Genomic DNA, 17,486 nt, shown 5'->3' with positions numbered 1-17,486 from the left:
GCCGTCATCTGCTTCTTGCTAGCAATGATCAATTGGCCATACTGAAGAAAGCGAAGAGATGGTACCTTTATGGGACATTTAAGGTTGTGAGGGAACCTTTCACAAGCCTTTTTTTCTATCCATGCCTTTGTAAGGAGCGGCGATTGCACGAAACAACTACCTCTTGTTTACGTCCTCATGAGCAGCAGACGCACAAGAGACTACGTCGCAGTCCTTAAGGTATGGCAGACACAATATGAAAAAATATCAATACATCAATCCAGTTCCTGGACATGTAAAAGATTAAAGGGTTAATCAAAATAATAAAATGTAAACTTTAATTGCATTACAATAAATTCTAGTTTTCATTGAACCATATGCCTCAAACGAAAGTTATGTTTCAGTTATGTACATTGTAACTTTACCATACAAGTGACTAGTAATAACCAAGAAAGAAACTAACTTCAAACACTATTTTCAATGTTTTTGAGTTATTGATTGACAAGTCTTAAACAAAATTAAATGTTGATTGTAACAACAAGTAACAGTTTTGCATCCAAATAGTTTAATGGTAGAACAGCTGTTACTTTGTAACAGAAGGCCTGGGTTCAAATCCCAGTTTGGATTTAAACGTTTTTACTGTTGTACAGCGTCCACCGAATATAGCCCCCCAAAACTATGAAAATGAAAGTAAAAAGGGTTACGTCGAGTTCACCCAAGGTAATGTTTCAACTTATTTCTCCATCATAACTTGATTGATTTTTCCAAACTCAACAATTCTATGAAGCTAAATATGTCAAGGTTTAGAGCACTACTAGTTTTTGCTTTTGTTTGCAAATTGAATACTTTTTGTTAAATTGGCGATAAATTATTACGTTTTTGTTGAGTTTTGCAAAGATGTTGATATTTACCAGTAAATCGGGTCCAAAAGTCATTTGTTGTATTGAAACCCGAATTAATTACAATATATAGACTTCCTTCTACTTGTATGTAAGTGCTCATTCTTCAACTCGAGCGGCTTTTAGCAAAATTTGCGAAAAACGACATTGCCATTGTACAGTCTAGCACGGTATTGTACTGGGTGTAGATGGAACACTGTTAGCAAGTGTACGGGGTGTAGTAGGTAAACGAATTCTATATTTTCTTCAAAAATAAACTAAATAAAGTACCAGCTGAGCATACACGTACGCTGATGAAGAAATAACGATATATGCCAGGAGCAGGGATCGTAAAGTGAAACATTTTATCATTTTTAAAAGGATAAAAATGGTGCATTAATTAAGAAACATTATCCGTAGCATGAATATCAATGGTAGTAAACCGTTTCCGTCGTGTGCTCGACCACTTTTAATGCGTGACTTTGAGGAAAAATGTAGAATCATTATAGATTGGTACCAACCTGACAACTTTAGTGTAGAATTCTATAATTTGTCTTAAACAATATCAAATCATGTTCAAGTTATGCATTGTTAACAATAAGTTTAATAATATTTTATTGCATATATAATATAATTCATCAATTCTTTACATCAACATAATTTGTAGAAAATGACGCTCGTGCATAATCTTTTAAGTGCCTGATCAATTATGACCTGTCTTCTTCTTTTCTATGCTTAATGAGGGCCCATCCGCCCTTTCAGGCTCTGAGAGTACGGACCCCGGACATGTCACCAGTCATGCCCTTAAATATTATGGTGACTTATTTGATTTGAGTTCAGTAATTCATTGAATGATACCAAAGAATATGCAATCATTTTTATATTTTAATTGAGATAATGCACAGGAGGCCAATGAGACCATTATATGCATTATATTCATGCGCTAAGTGTGTAAGCATGTGATTGTGGGTCTAAGCTAGCCTCCTCTCACAAAAACAACATAAAAAAGAACAAAAACATATTATTATAAAATAATATATGAATTGACTATATTTGTTTTGATCTAAATAAAGTCCTACTTTTTTGTATGAAAGCAAATGGCTACCTTGAATGACACATTCTTATTTTATATAGTATGAATTTAAGTAATTATTGAAGTGAACAATCAATATCTTGTGTCATTTTTGCATCAGAATGATTGTCACTTCATAAAAGACTATATGTGACTGCTAGACACCGTAACATTCTACTAAACCCTGTACATTAAACTTATTTACCCCATTCACTTTAATTTGGTTTTCTTGCTAGACTCTGTACACACGGAAAGACTGTTTTTAGCAAATTTTGCTAAAAGCAGCTCAAGTTGATGGATGACCACTCACATACTAGTAGAAAGAAGTTTATATTTTATATTAAATACGTATTTTGATGCAACAAATGCCTTTTAGACGGGATTTACAGGTAAATATCAACATCTTTCGCAAATGTCAACGAAACGGTACAATTTATCGCCAATTTAACAAGAAGTATTCAATTTGCAGAAAAAAGCAAATACTGCTCTAAAATCTGACATATTTAGCTTCACAAAATTGTTTAGTTTGGAAAAATCAATCAAGTTATGATGGAGAAATAAGTTGTAACATTACCTTGGGTGAACTCGACGTAAACCTTTTTACTTTCATTTTCATAGTTTTTGGGGGCTATATTCGGTGGACGCTGTACAACAGTGGTTTTGTTGTTAACAATTGTCCCATTCTTTTGGAAATATCAATTTAATCATTATAATATAATTTACTGTTCAATTTGGTACTTCCTGTTTTGTCAAGTATCACAATGTTAAATTCTTATTAGTTTCTCACTTTGTGTTAACTAAACCTTGTCTGCATTCATGTGCAGCTGTAACTACTATTCAATTTGAAATAAGATATTTCTCATTGAGACATTGTGCTGTACATTTACATGTACATTGGACCTGCATAATGTACTAAAAATGACTTGGAATATTGTGATAAATACATAAAGTAATTGCTGTTTTTGTTATGGTGAATATAGAGAATACATGGTTGATGTTGGTGTGAAGAATGTTTAAAGCTCCCCCAAGATAAACTTTGTCACTGTTTAATCATGCTTTTAGCTTGAATCTGTTACATTCAGTAGCTGCAGCTTTTCATTTCCTCATCGGAAATTATCTGGTTAATATGCTTTTCAAGACAATTCAAAATGGTTCTTATAAATTGCATATTAAATTTGAACTGAGTCATGCACTTTTAAATAACCAATTTATTACTGCATGCTGTACAATTGCAACTGCTTAGCAAGTATGTGTATTCACAAAACACTTCTCTTTTTTTGAAGACAAAATATGGAATATATTTTCACTAATCATGATAAAATGATATATATTTCACTCGCCAGTCCAGCTTGTGAAAATATATGGAAGTTTATTTGTTTAGTGAAAATATTTTCCATATCTCACTCAAAAGAAAAGAAAAAAAATTTAGTACAGTGTATTTGCAATATTAATATCAAACCAGTTAAAGAATATTATACCGATAAAAGTTTTACTTTATTTAAGTCTCATTACAATGATAAAAATAATAATAAAATTTTGCAAAACTGTTAGTTATGTGCAAATATATGTGTATATTGGTAATTAATAATGGATTATCTATTTATCTTCATACTTTTGACAAAAACAACATTTGGACAAGACCTTTTTGAACTGACCTTGACCTTTAAATCACCTTGACTGTCAAGATCAAATTATTGAAGTTTGGTGAAATTGTGATAATTTTGTTATTTATAAGCGGATTTAATTTAAACTTGGAAAAAACAAGACTTGCTACCAAATATATAGATATGACCTTTAACTATAATAGACCTTGACCGTTTGGGTCTAATTAATGAAATTCTCTTGGATTTTTTTTGTAACATTTTCAGACACCACCGTTTACGCAAGGACCCTTCACTCACTTATGGCCTTGGCCTTTTTGGTCACACTTTTTAATTTTCACTGATTATCACAATAATTGCCAATAACTTGGTAATTAATCATTTGATTATTTTATACTTGAAAATTATGAATTTTGTGCACTTTTCTTCTTTGTTACAATAAATGGTATCTACTTAAGACTAAAGATAATTGTTCTTTGTCATCATTTTTATCAAGTATGATATGGAGGACATTTGTTAATAATATGTTTCTTATTCCAAACTTTTAACGAAGGCTCCCGCTTTTAAATAACAAGTTTACATACAGATCTTAACAACTGAACTGACCTAACGTGAAAAATAACAAATTTACAAGTTGGTGTAATACATAAGCTTCCTTCAACGTTAATATTATGAAACTGTCGGCTATTTCAGTGAACGTGTCTAGAGCACATCTGGGAGGTGTTAAGAATTGGCAGAACATATTTTAAAGGGAAAATGAGCAATTATGTTCCATGTTCACTGACTAAATGACTTTATTGATAAAAAACACATTCAAACATTTGTATCTCACCAATTTAATTCGCAGTATGTAAAACAAAAAAAAATTAATTATGAAATAGAAACAAGAGGGCAATTATGACCTAAAACCGCTCACCTGGAAGTTATTGCTGGACAAAGTTGTCATTTCTACAATGTAGAAGTAAGTAAATGGGCAATATTCATTTGTCAAGTCTTAAAATGACCAGTGGTCCAAATTTAAAGAATGTAGCTAAAAATTTTAAAAGAGGATTATAAGTTGTTTTTTTAACTTTTTACGTTACACCAATACTGTTAATATCATATGGCGACATTCCAGCTTTATTAGTGGAGGAAGACCAGACCTCAGGTGCCTCTCTGTGCATTATTTTAGGCATGAATGAGCACCTGGGTAGGACCACCGACGTTCAGTAAACTAGTAAGTTTATGAGCTTCCTCATATGAAATAAATAGTCTCTATCGGGATTCAAACCCACAGTGGCAAGTGGTTTGAAGTCAATGACCTTACCTACTCCGCCACAGAAAATTATAGTCAAATTTCAAAACAACATGAAAAACTAAACTTAACATTTGTTCAATTTGTAATTGGGACAACTTGATAATTCTTAATGGTAAAGTTCTGAAAATCTTTGCTTTATAGATTGACAAAACTTCAATATACACATAAGTTAATTCAATCATGTGACCAACAGAGGGCACCGTTAATGATCACAGCATACTTTGTACCAGGTGAGCTTAAATGCCAAATAAAACTGGGTAACAACATGGAAAAACAAAATGGGTATGCAGTAAATTTGTGATCAATTCTAAAAAACCAAAATGCTATGTACACATTTTATACAATAAGTTTTCTCGACACAAATGAATATTTTACATCCTTCAAGCTAAAACAATATTAAAAATAACAAAAAATAATAATGATAAGTAACATATTTAACACTGCAAATCTTAAAATGTCAAAATAAAGAAAATAACTGCTCCAAATATGAATGTTAGAAACTAATCCAAAAAATTTAAATGAGGCACATGTACAATTGTAGTTTATACCAATATTTGAAAAATGTAAATTAAATCTAGAGGTGATAATAAATGTAGGTGAAATAAAACTGCAAAGCTTTAAAAGGACCCAACAGGAAGGGAGCAAATCTAAAAATTCATATATATGGAGTGTCAATTCAATGACATTTTCTAGACTATACTCTTATCTGAATATCTATTTTATTCCCTATACATGAGCAGTTTTTTTTTTTTCTGGCCTTTTAATACTTTCCCACCAACCTTATAGATGTTATCTGGATCTCGGCAAATGTGGGTTTTTCCCAGCTAATCTGTAGATACAAACAAACTTTTACCTTACAGCTTCACGGTGCACTACCCGTCACAATATATAAGTCAACCTGTTGCACTTATTTTTAAAGCTGTAACTCTTAAAGTTTGTTTGTACCTATGTCTTAGATAGGAAAAACCAAAAAAGGTTCTTAATTCCAGAGTAGGTCTATTACATCAGTGTAACAATTAAACTAATTGAGCTAATGGTAATATTTCATCAAAAGTGACATAAAAGTACAGCTATCTTTAAACATTTTTTTTTCAGCAATTTTATGAACAAACATTAACACTGTGTGAATGCCTCAAAGTTTAAGCTGCAATTCATCTGGGACATACAATATCATGTTCCAATTTTTTATTAAATACAAGAAATAATTCTCATAAACATATAACATTCACAGCAGTAATAACACAATTAAACAATATCTGAAAATTTATAAGACATTCTTAATACATGGCAACTGACCCACAAGTAATAAAGTAGCGATACAAATTACACAAAAATATATCCAATTCCTCGACAAAGATGAACACCTATTTTGTATTACTTAAGTTAGTTTGGAAAACATTTCCTTCATTTAAATGACCCAATAACAATTATTGATTTCAATTCTAATTAAATATACATGTACATAGACTAACATAGTATCAATGTCAACAATAATATAACAAAATGTACAAACTTTAAGAAAACACAAAAAAATTAACAAATGATACAAAGTATATATGCAACTAGGGGAATACCTCAAAAATATTATTTACTGCATGATATGCAGATTCATTCTTCAAAGCATGTATTAAAACAGATTTTGTAGTTACTGTTCATGATATTATCTCCTGCTTCATCCCCATAGACTTTTTTAGGTAATTTGACTTCCAACACTAATATGAAACTTAAACTTGCTTTAAAGTCTTAGTGTTTGTTTTCCAAGTGTTGTTATTCTATCTAATTTCAGACCAAAATTATGGTATTTCAATTTATTAATAAATTTGTATCAGTTAAATATATTTATGAATAACTGACATGTAGCCTTGATAGTTATTGCAGAACTTCAACCTTAAAGTGAATTGGTCTATAATGGAAGGTCTGTAGAACCATAAATAATTATGTTGGTAGTATTTAGTATCATATGTAACAACAAACCACAAAATAATTGTATATGGAAGCTTTCAGCAAGTGTGAGATACATAATCCGATATTACATATCTTTATAGTGCTGATTAAAAAGTATCCTAGAACAAAATACTATTCATCATAATATTAATATTCATCATAATATTGTTCATACTGAATCATATAGAACTTGAACATTTTTTTCCAAGCAATATGTTTTTAAGAATTTCCTAATCATACATTTCTTTTACTCTTATCAATATTTGAAATAATTATGATAAATGTGCTCATTGTAGACCAATCCGCTTTAAAATTTATACAAAAAATAAGATTCAATGCCACACTCTATAGAGTTGTATAAATCAAATTCAACAAAAAATTATGTACACAGCCTGAATAAATATTGAACAGTTAGCAGACATAAATTGCCAACCATAGATTGTTTTATTTTTAAGCAGGAACATAATCTTGCAAAACTTCTACTTCGTATGCTAATGCCCTTCCATTTGAAAAAAAACATGTTAATATTTACACACACAAATAAAAAGGCAAATTGACTAATTTTTGATAAAATTTAATTTGGAATCCTTTCATTTTTTATAAGCACCTTTAGTTAACATTGTGCAACAATACCACAACCCTGAAGTGTTGTAATTATTGCAATCGGATCACAAACACTGCTTCCTTTATCATTTGTATTCATTTTTTAATAATTTAATGTTGTGGCCAAGGAGTCATTTAAGGAATGTCAGTGGAAGATTAAGAAGTTTTAGCTGTAAAAATTTCATAACATATATGCATCAAATATTCAAGCATGTTTTGGTGGTAAGTATTAGGTACAAACTGAAATGATTTTGATGCAATTTTCACTAATCATATTCGACTTTCCTACTCAACTGCATAATTAACCTGTTCATTACAACAAAAACAATGTTACTTCCTCTTTCAAGTTCATCTTTCTCAAACACTGATGCATGATGCATGGAAAAAAAAACAACAACAACAAGTTTGTACTTCACTATGTATATAAGAAAAAAAGTTTAAAATCTAGCATTTAGCAATGCTAAGACCATAATCCTGCATAATTTCCCCATAATCCTGCAGGTAGTGGTCCACCAGCCACAAATAATCTTGTACCAGAGTCATCATATTGGTGTGTATAGATTGCATTCGGAAATTCCTGGTTATATTGATGCATGAAGAATCCCATATAGTTTTCATCATGTAACTGAAAAAAAAGACCCAATGTTTAAGCAGTTTTTTATCTTTGTTAAAAATGTGCTTACGAGAAAGTTTTTACAGAGAAAAGAAATAGCTGCATAGCCACATGAAGAAAATTTCTCTAATGGATCAAATGTATGTACATTAAGTCATTTATCATCAACGTGCAATTACTTATTCATTCAAAACCAACAGTCATAAAAGTGGCGGCTTGATGGTTCAGATCTCTTAACATAGGAATCGAAGGTTTAAACCCCTTCTTGTGTCACAACCACAGAACATATCATTTTCTAATTATGGTCACATGCATGGTCTTGCCAGCTGATACTGAACAGCACTGGTCAAATGGATAGAATCAGTTGCAGATAGCAGGCCAAATTTCAAATTAAACACCATTCCCTTTTTACTTAAATGCCCAATTTTTGGATAATTTGGGTTTTAGGGAATATAACATATTAAATAACATATGCTATTTACTTTACCAAGCCAAACCTTTGGGCCAAGAAACCAATGCCACAAGAATGAACCGCATCCACTTTCAAGATATTTCCCTCCTTTCAGATCAAAGAATAATATATGGCCTGTACCAGTACCTATAGTTATAATATCTTCATGGAAACTAACAGATCGTATACCTGTAATATATTAAAGCATATTGAATGAGTGTAAGCTCAATACTAAATTTATTTAACAAGCTTATTAATATCATATTATGTGAGCCTCTGGTTGAATATTAAATAATAATCTATCACATATCCAAAATAAATTCAGTTTACAGTAAAAAAAAAAAGTTATTTTTTCATTGACGTGCCTATACTTTACCGTGTAACACTAACATTAGCATGCATTTTCACTATGTTTGTATAAGGCAAAAGACGTCGCATTGCATCAAATTACACTAAAGAAATATTGTTTTTATAAAATGGCTTTAGTACACTCCTGAGCCATGGTTCATGTGATAAAAAAACAGATAAAGAACTCTTATAACATTTAAAAGCAATATCAATATTTGACAAAAATTTGTTTTAAATTCTAAGATTTTAACATTTTCAGAGACATTTTATTTCATTGTGAAAGGCATAATGTACAATGTCGAATGATAGTTGTCACAGCTAAAATATGTCCAGTAAAATACATGGCATCTTTATAAATTTTCACTACTGAAGAAAACTAAAAAATCTAAATTAAAATCATTTTCCAGACAAAATAATACTGGTGCAATTATGGAAACAGAGCTGTGCTTAATATAGCAAAATAATCTTCTAATTTTCCCTTCTGCATAATCCCAGACCCCAAAACACCAATTTAAATGGTTACTTTTTGACACTGTCTAACTTAATCTCTTAACCTTATTAATTTCATGTTAATTGCTTAAAAAAAATCCCTGTATAGGTAAGATATATGATACAAAATACAATAAAAACAACCTCACTCACCACCCTCTCTGTATTTAGAAATAATTGTAGTAAGAGTATGTTTGGGCATCTTGGGTCTACCAAGTTAAACATGTGACTGTGACCCAATAAGCCGTACAATGTCTTAGGCTTTGACACACAACCATACAAACATTCTCCTATTACTGTTCTGTTTAGTTTACGATTATATACCTACAAGAAAAAATGAGATCTTGTGTTACTGGGTCAACTTCAAACTAGATATATTAACAAGAGTTGTCCATGAGATATCAGGGTGAGTAGCATTGCTCTCCCTTTTATTTAAACATAATAGTCAAGTTAAAAACTATATACCAATGTTTAAAAATATACAATAAATTAAACACAAGAAAATGAAGTGGATCAGTTTAAATCGTACACACATAAACTTACTGATGGAAGATTTCCTTATTGTTTCAACACTTGCAAGTTACAGCAATAACAAGAGGAAAATGTCAACAATATAGTGGTCAGCTTGCTTTGGATTATGAGCAGCTTGACCATATTCTTCATTCCTTGTTGACCATTTTTAGTATTTTAATTTTTTGAAATAACCTTAATTTTTTCCTCTTTTTTTGTTGGGTTTAGTAACTTTTATGTTGTAAATTGCACTTATACAGAATATCTGCATTAGCAAAAGAAACTTACAAGCATGCATTCTATCTTACCTGTACAACTAGGCAGCAATATATGAGGTTTTAACATAAGTGGTAATTTTACTAGCAAATGTAGACATAATTAATTATTTCAACTTAAATATCACTCTTTGAATTTAAACATACAAGAAGCTATTACTTACCATTTTAAATGTCTCTACATCCCATATATGGAAGTATGCATTTAAAGACAAAACTGCTAATTCCTGCAAAAATAAAACATTTTACATTAATTTCATCTCACATGAAATGTTTTTCTCCTTTTCTAACACAAAAGAATCCATTGTCTCTGGCAGGATTCAAACTTACTGCTGACAGACAAGAGACCCAAAGGCTACAAACTCATTGGCTCAGCCATAATGGCCCCTAAACATAAAATCTAAGACACTAAGTACATTTGTTTCCAATACAGATGCACTGTTCAGATTAAACTGAACTACAACTTTTTTCACTCTTATCAAGCCATAGAGCCAAAAAAATAGCATTTCTGAAAACACAAAATCAAAGCGTCTTAAATACTTAACAGACTGAAAAATATGATATCTACTTACATGTACATGTTGTAAAACAACAAAATGTCTTTATAAATGTGAAGCTTTTGTTGTTAACAAATATAATACCTTTCTCTCATCATGGTAAGCTAGAGCTCGTACTTTCCGTGCGTCCGTACATTCCTTGACAAGGAGAGGAGATGTAATACTGTACTCAGGTACCTGTAAACTATTTAGAGGTGATGAATCAACGTCATCAAAGCCATCAATTCTCCATAATCCCAGATGACTGTCCCGGGAACCTTGAAATATCATTGAATACTTTTTATTTCATTTCATTATCATCTTAATTTAGAAATAATAAAAAAATCTTCATTTAATCAGATAGTTTCCATCACATTTATGTTAGCTCTTTTGTAAAATTAGTTTGTGCAAATTATATCAATCGCATTCTAATCTGCTTTTTAATACTAAGTAGTACCAAGCAAGACTTCAACCCATGATCCCTTGGTTCAGAAGCAAACACATTAACCACTATGCTACCATTCTTTAGCAGTTGAGTATGCCAATGCTGGTTGTCATGAGTGTATGGAAAACTCTCTCCAGTGAAAAAATGTCTTTTAAGAAAAAGGTCTTTAAAAAATATTTTGTAAATGTCTAGCTAAAAAGACTTCAGCAAACAGGTTTTATAATATTGTTAGCTCTACTGTCGCACAATATCAAAATAAAAGTGACATATAAAGTTATGGAAGACCAAACTAGTTAATGTCTACTTTTCATTACCAGTAAGTAAAATATTGGTTTTAGACAAGGCTATACAGATTCATACATGAATGAAAACTATAATTTTCTATTGACATAATATATTAAATGCTGTGTCAAGGAAAATTGATAAGAAAAAGGAACAACCATGCTATTCATCAATAATCTGTAACACATAAAGTGCGGATAGTGAGGTATATGTGTTTTTCTGTTTTGACTTTCAATTCTGGCTTTGATCTAAACCAAATTTATCTTACTTTTTAAACTTATACACTTTTAGCTTAGAAATAAGATATCTCTTCTTTTGAACTATAAAAGGGAATGGCTTTAAAGATCTGTAACTCTTATACATGTATATGCTATAAGCATGTGCAAGTCTTGTAAAAATATATATAACTATTGTACCTGTTACAAGAAATTCATCATCCAGCCAACAAATATCAAATATCCAGTCATTGTGTGCTCTCTGAATAGAATAAAACAGATTATAATGTATCAATGTATATGATTTCACCTACAATGCAACATGTGCAGGTAAGTGACAAGAAAGATAGGTTTTAAAGGTGGTGGTATGGCCAAGTGGCTACACATCGGACTAGTAAATTAAGGACCGCTAGCTGCATGTGTTTAAACCCTGTAAGAGACAAGCCATTGTTTCCTTGAGCAAGAAACTTTACACTCACTGTCCAGTATTAATTCAAAATGGTTGCAGGAACAGATATAAGCTTATAGCTTTCTACACAATTGAACTAAAGTAAATTCTGTATTAAACTAAATATAGGTTTAAACTTTCAATTTTGTTTTATGTAAATAAAATAATTCTGATAGTATGTGGCATTATATGAAAATTTGTAAGAGTCATATACAAATGTGTCACAATCCCTCAAATAAACTTATTCTTTTTTATATCTTATGTCACTTTATAGGAAATAAAAACAAAGGCAAAGATGTGTAGGATAATGCTGTAATAAACATAAAGGGAATATCTTTTCTGTTTCTGACCCACAGATATTATTTTTATGAATTTTATTTTTGATTCATCATATTTACAGAACAAACAAAACTAAAAAATATGTCCATAGGACACAAACGCCCTTACAACTCATTGTTTTATCAGTCTACAGACAGGATGACAGACAGACAGAGGCAAATCCCTGAATATGTGAGGGCAAAATAATTGCCAAATCAATCTTAGCCACCCTTTAAAAATACATAAGACTCATGACCATATGCCATTTCATATTAAACATGTGAAGTAAAAAGAAGTATACAATGGTTACATTACATTGAAAACAAGCCACTAAGTGTCATTCAACTAAGTGTGATGAAACCATTGAAGAGGATGAATGGCTGGAAAATATAATGTCAATCAAACTGTCAATGCAAAATGCCAAAGAATCAAATTCTCAAATTGCAGATCTGTAACCCAGCTCTTTAATACATGACTAAATAGGGATAATTCTTGACATTTATAGCCATAAAAACAATAATAATATTTACCTCTCCTACACAAACTGGATCAAATGTAGGTAATTTATACACAGCTAAATCATTAGTATTTTCAGCTCCTGTGGCAAGAAGAGTTTTTGACGGATTGACAGCAATACTGTGAATACCACATGGACAACTAGCAGGTACACTGTTATTACTACTTTTTAAAGAGGGTATATGATCCAGGTTACCTGTGTTTAAATCCAGTACTTCTAACTGTAACAAAAAAAAAAACTTAACAATAACCAGTGTCTCACTTATGTTCATACATGTAGATATGTATCTGAAAATAATAACAGATTACCATGTCTGTATGCTTACAGGGTTTTAATTATTAATTGATTGGCGATCCAAACAATTGATTAAAATGCTGTTAAAATTGGTTGTATTTTCAGCCTGTATATTACAGTATCACCCTTGACCCTTGGCAAAATCAGTTGTTTTCTTTACAGCATCTGTTGCCTCAAATAAAAATGAAAACCCTGTTCTAAGCTTATCACAGAGCTGAAAAAAATATCAATCAGTAAGTTTCCTATGATTTCTTTGTCAGTTTTCAATCCGAAGATTTTTTTAAATGACTAACATTGCATATTGATATATTAATATTTACAGTTACACTACTCATTATAAACTCACATGGCTAAATACATGTGTATGATTTTTAATGAAAACATTTTTGAAGCCTAGTAAAGTTATATGACCTTTAAAAGAATGTTTTTTTAAATACACCAAAATGCTCATTACCTTATTACATTTTGTACCGAATACAATTTGTTTTGTATTGAGCCATTGAGAAGAAAATATTTTATTTATTTGTCCGAGACGGTATTCTTTCTCCTGAAACAGCTGTGGCATCAGTTGCGATGCATAGTCATCTACAATCCTATGAGGATTAGTGTAACAAAAATTTCTACATCCAAGTTCACGCCTCTGTGTATAGAGGAACAGCTCCCTGCCAATTCTTGCATGTAACTGCTCTCTGGAAGACCCACATAGTCCATCTGGAAAACAAGATTGGATAAAATTTGTGAAAAAATGCTATGCCACCACATTAATACAACAATAAATAGTAGGAACTTAAGTAGTTTTTTATCTATCCAGTACAAAATTGTAGTATGCAGAAATTTGCTGATGTAATAGACCTCTTAAGTTCTCCTAATCAGTCTGTTGACATTTAACAATTGAAAACCGGAAACAAGGGTTGTGTCTTAGGTTATGTATATTTAAATTGCGCACTTTAACAATAAAGCTCTAAACGCTTTGTTAATTGGATACAGATTTGACTGGAATGTGCCTGGCAATGCTGAATAAATTGTGTGATTAATCATTTATTCTCATTTCATAACCTCAAACACAAGCTTTGTCCAGTTTTGGTTTGTTAAATTTTGTAAACAACTGATTATGAGAAATTTTAGAGGTCAATTGCATTGGCGAAGTTTATCTTGAAAATCATGCCAAAAATCTAGGACAAGTAGCATAGGATGCAGAATGAGTAAAAATTTGAAGCTACTGGCAGTGTTTCTGCCAGACTAGATTTTTTGGGGGTCATTTGTGACCCTTTGTGGTCATTTGAAATTATTAAGGATCAAATTTTTAAAAAAAACTAAAGTCAATCTCAGAACTGTTTGAATTTTGATTTCTCATGTTAACTTCAATTTCTCACTTTTTGCGATTGTAAACAAAAAATCTTTTAAGGAATAACCAAGGCCTTATTTGCATTAAAACATTTAATCTGTCAGAATTCTGTTTATTGCAGAAACTTTGATATTTTGGCCACTAAAGCATAGTTGTAGATAACATTGTATCTATGTCTCTGATTGAAGCCCCTATCTTTCGTGGTGTGTTTACCATTGTGAGAAAAATGTCTGCATGCACAAATCGCTCGTTTAACTAGATTGTACATGTCTAGATCCCGGATACCTTGACTGATTGTAGAACAGTTAAATGTTGTGCCGATAACTACACAGAATCTGTTAGCAATTTATACATACCTGCAGTTACAGGAAATAGATAATTTGGGATGGTCATTTCGGATAACCAAACAATAATAGCTGATTTAAAAGGGTTGGCACAAATACAGAGCTCCAGATAATTTTTTTGGCCAAGGGTTTTTTACCCCTCAAAATCTAGAGTGAGGGGTAAAATGCAAATTCTGAAAAACTTAAGGGGTAAAATCTGTCAAAAAAGCATTTTGCATTTTTTATAAACAAATTAATCTTACAATATTGTTTTTGTTTGTTTGTTTTCTTTTTTTAGAAAAACTTTTACAAATAAGATACTGATTCAATGTGAAACAGTACAAAACATGCTCTGTAAAGTCAGACTTCCAGAGTATACACAGCAAAATTATCAGGGCTTCCATTTTCAAAATTTGGAAGTCAGACTTCAAAATCTCTGATATTGGAAGTCACATTTTATAGGTAAAGAAGGAAAAGTATTAGATTTTGGAAGTCACAAGCCAAAATGAAGGAGTAAATGACTCCCAAACTTCCACTAGTGGAAGCCCTGAAATTATTTTATATTCTAGGAGTCAATATTTTCTTTCTTTATTTCTGCTGGCATGTACCTTATCATGTACTCCAGTTTGAACAATTATAGTTGAAATTAGAATTAAAGAAAAATAAACAAGATTTTTTTTATCTTTCCTTAAAAAGGCATTGGTCTGAGAGAAAATTGTCCGTAACTGTATACTGGGTACGAAAATATTGAGTACAAAACTGCAGGTGAAAAACATGTCTTTTTTGTTCCAACAACAAAAGTGAAAGAAATTAAAATATATTTTTGTTATAATATTGAGGCATAAGCATGTCAATAGATGCCTAAACAAACAATACTATGTTAAATCCTATGATGATTAGCTGGCTAATTTCACAGGTTGATCTACGAGAGTTATCTCCCTTCTGTACTTCCTGTTACTTTCGTTTTTAACATGCGATGTTGACAACAGAATTTTTAGTTTTCAAAGCAATAAAATGGAAATATATTGATTTTTATGCTAAAAATATCCTCTTTCTAAATATCAAATGTTTCCACTTCTATTCTTTCACGCTTAAATTTTGACATACAAGCGTATTTTCATTTTGTTGTGCGTAACTTTGACGCATGGATTTTGAAAGTGATGCGTATTTTAGATTTTCTATGCGTATTTTACGCAGATACGCACGCTATCTGGAGCTCTGAAATAATAGAAGAAATAACTGAATGAAGGCAAGTAATTAAGGTAGATTATGACTGCATCATAAAAAACACGCTAAACATTTTTTGATGCGTCCTTCATGAAATTATTGCATCAAAAACACAAGAAATGCACAGTAGCGGGAACACTGTACTCGTCCTGCTCTGAATTTTTTTTTGTGTTCCCTGATGCCACTTTCCCAAAGGTGTTGTCGTCACGTAACTGTCTTGTAACAGTTTTAAAACAGGCAGCTACACTCAAGACCAACTTGTTGCACTTAACAAAATTTTGTAAGGGCAATATTTTTCTACTCTAAGAAGCGAGATTCTGACCAAGAACAAAGATATCTCTAGCTTTGGAATTGGATTGTCAAGATATATTGACTACACGTCTAAGTGCTAGAACTATCTGTACATCTTATTGACAATAATGAGAATCTATCGAAGTCTTATTTACCATGTTATCAGTACGCAATTGACATGTTAATAAAACTAAATTTGCAAAAAATTGACACAAGAGCAACTTCTGTAGAGCTCTACTTTTTTAGTCAAAATGAAAAGTGCGCACTGCTAAGTACTTTCTCACCTTTATGTTTGGATTTAGTAATCATGATGTTTTACATTATTTTCTAAACTAAGATGCATATACAATAATCATTTGTTTTTTTAGAAGGGATATAAAAAAAATCAAAACAAGAAATCCTTCGTCAAGGGAGATAATTCTATGAATCCGGTGACTAGGCAAATTACGCAATGTGAAATATGTCAATTCGACACCACTAAATGTTTTATGTTGAATATAACATTTTGGGATATTTTTTTATACATATTTTTTTAATATTTATCACAACTTACTACAGTTATATACAAAACATTTGACCCATCGTAAAGTTTGACCTCTGATTACATTGTCGTGTATTTTAATACTTTCTCATGACTGACTTTTTTCGAAAGCCTTACTGAAATATATATGAATCAGTTCTTCTTGCTTTTTCTGTTGATTGAGGTGACCGGGAAATTTACCAACATAACAAATTGCGTAACATATGTTCTTTTTTTCTGAAACTATGTTGGAGGTGGTATGTGATCCATAACTTTACACAAAACACATGTTCAAGAAATTTGCTTATTATTCGCAGGGACTGACCAATTTTTTATTGGAGCTGCAAGTGCAGATCTCCATTAGGATGGCTATAATATTTAAGCCTTCATCGATGGACTTTTGGAAAATAAATCTCTATCATAAGTGAAAGCTCTTTGAAAAGTGTGTCGAGGATTATTGATTTAATTTTTCCCGGAACACAGGCTTTATGAGGGTTTAGGTTATTGAAAAGTTTCTAAATCCCTTAAAATTACTCCTATTTGGATATCTGGCATAAAAGGGACGAATTGACCATATTTAACGTTTATTTTACATAAGGGTGCAATGGATAGGGGAGATTATGGGCTAAACACTGACTGAAATTGCTTATTTAAAGCTGTATATG

The 17,486-nt window shown here is 31.2% G+C and overlaps 1 protein-coding gene across 1 annotated transcript; it reads right to left on the bottom strand.

The window, feature by feature from the left end:
• Positions 1-5,112: 5,112 nt before the first annotated feature.
• On the bottom strand, positions 5,113-16,722 carry LOC132718816 (DDB1- and CUL4-associated factor 12-like). Its single transcript, XM_060702557.1, has 9 exons — positions 16,586-16,722; positions 13,570-13,826; positions 12,835-13,041; positions 11,740-11,800; positions 10,702-10,874; positions 10,208-10,287; positions 9,429-9,436; positions 8,485-8,627; positions 5,113-8,005 (listed from the first exon to the last, which is right to left on the bottom strand). Exons 1-9 carry the CDS (start codon positions 16,608-16,610, stop codon positions 7,835-7,837), a joined length of 1,125 nt encoding a protein of 374 aa, XP_060558540.1. The 5' UTR covers positions 16,611-16,722; the 3' UTR covers positions 5,113-7,834.
• Between the last annotated feature and the right edge of the window lie 764 nt (positions 16,723-17,486).

This window comes from Ruditapes philippinarum, unplaced genomic scaffold, assembly GCF_026571515.1.
Source record: "Ruditapes philippinarum isolate M1 unplaced genomic scaffold, ASM2657151v2 ctg14697_1_1_1_1, whole genome shotgun sequence".
Lineage (NCBI taxonomy): Eukaryota > Metazoa > Mollusca > Bivalvia > Venerida > Veneridae > Ruditapes > Ruditapes philippinarum.
The sequence above is the reverse complement of the archived record's forward strand: the minus strand, read 5'-3'. Positions and strand labels throughout refer to the sequence as shown.

Coding starts and splice junctions, on each gene's coding strand:
- LOC132718816 (XM_060702557.1), bottom strand. CDS start 16,610: ATGATTACTAAATCCAAACATAAAG. Junction 13,827..16,585: donor TACTAAATCCAAACATAAAG/GTGAGAAAGTAC, acceptor CTTGTTTTCCAG/ATGGACTATGTGGGTCTTCC. Junction 11,801..12,834: donor ATCCAGTTTGTGTAGGAGAG/GTAAATATTATT, acceptor TATTCTATTCAG/AGAGCACACAATGACTGGAT.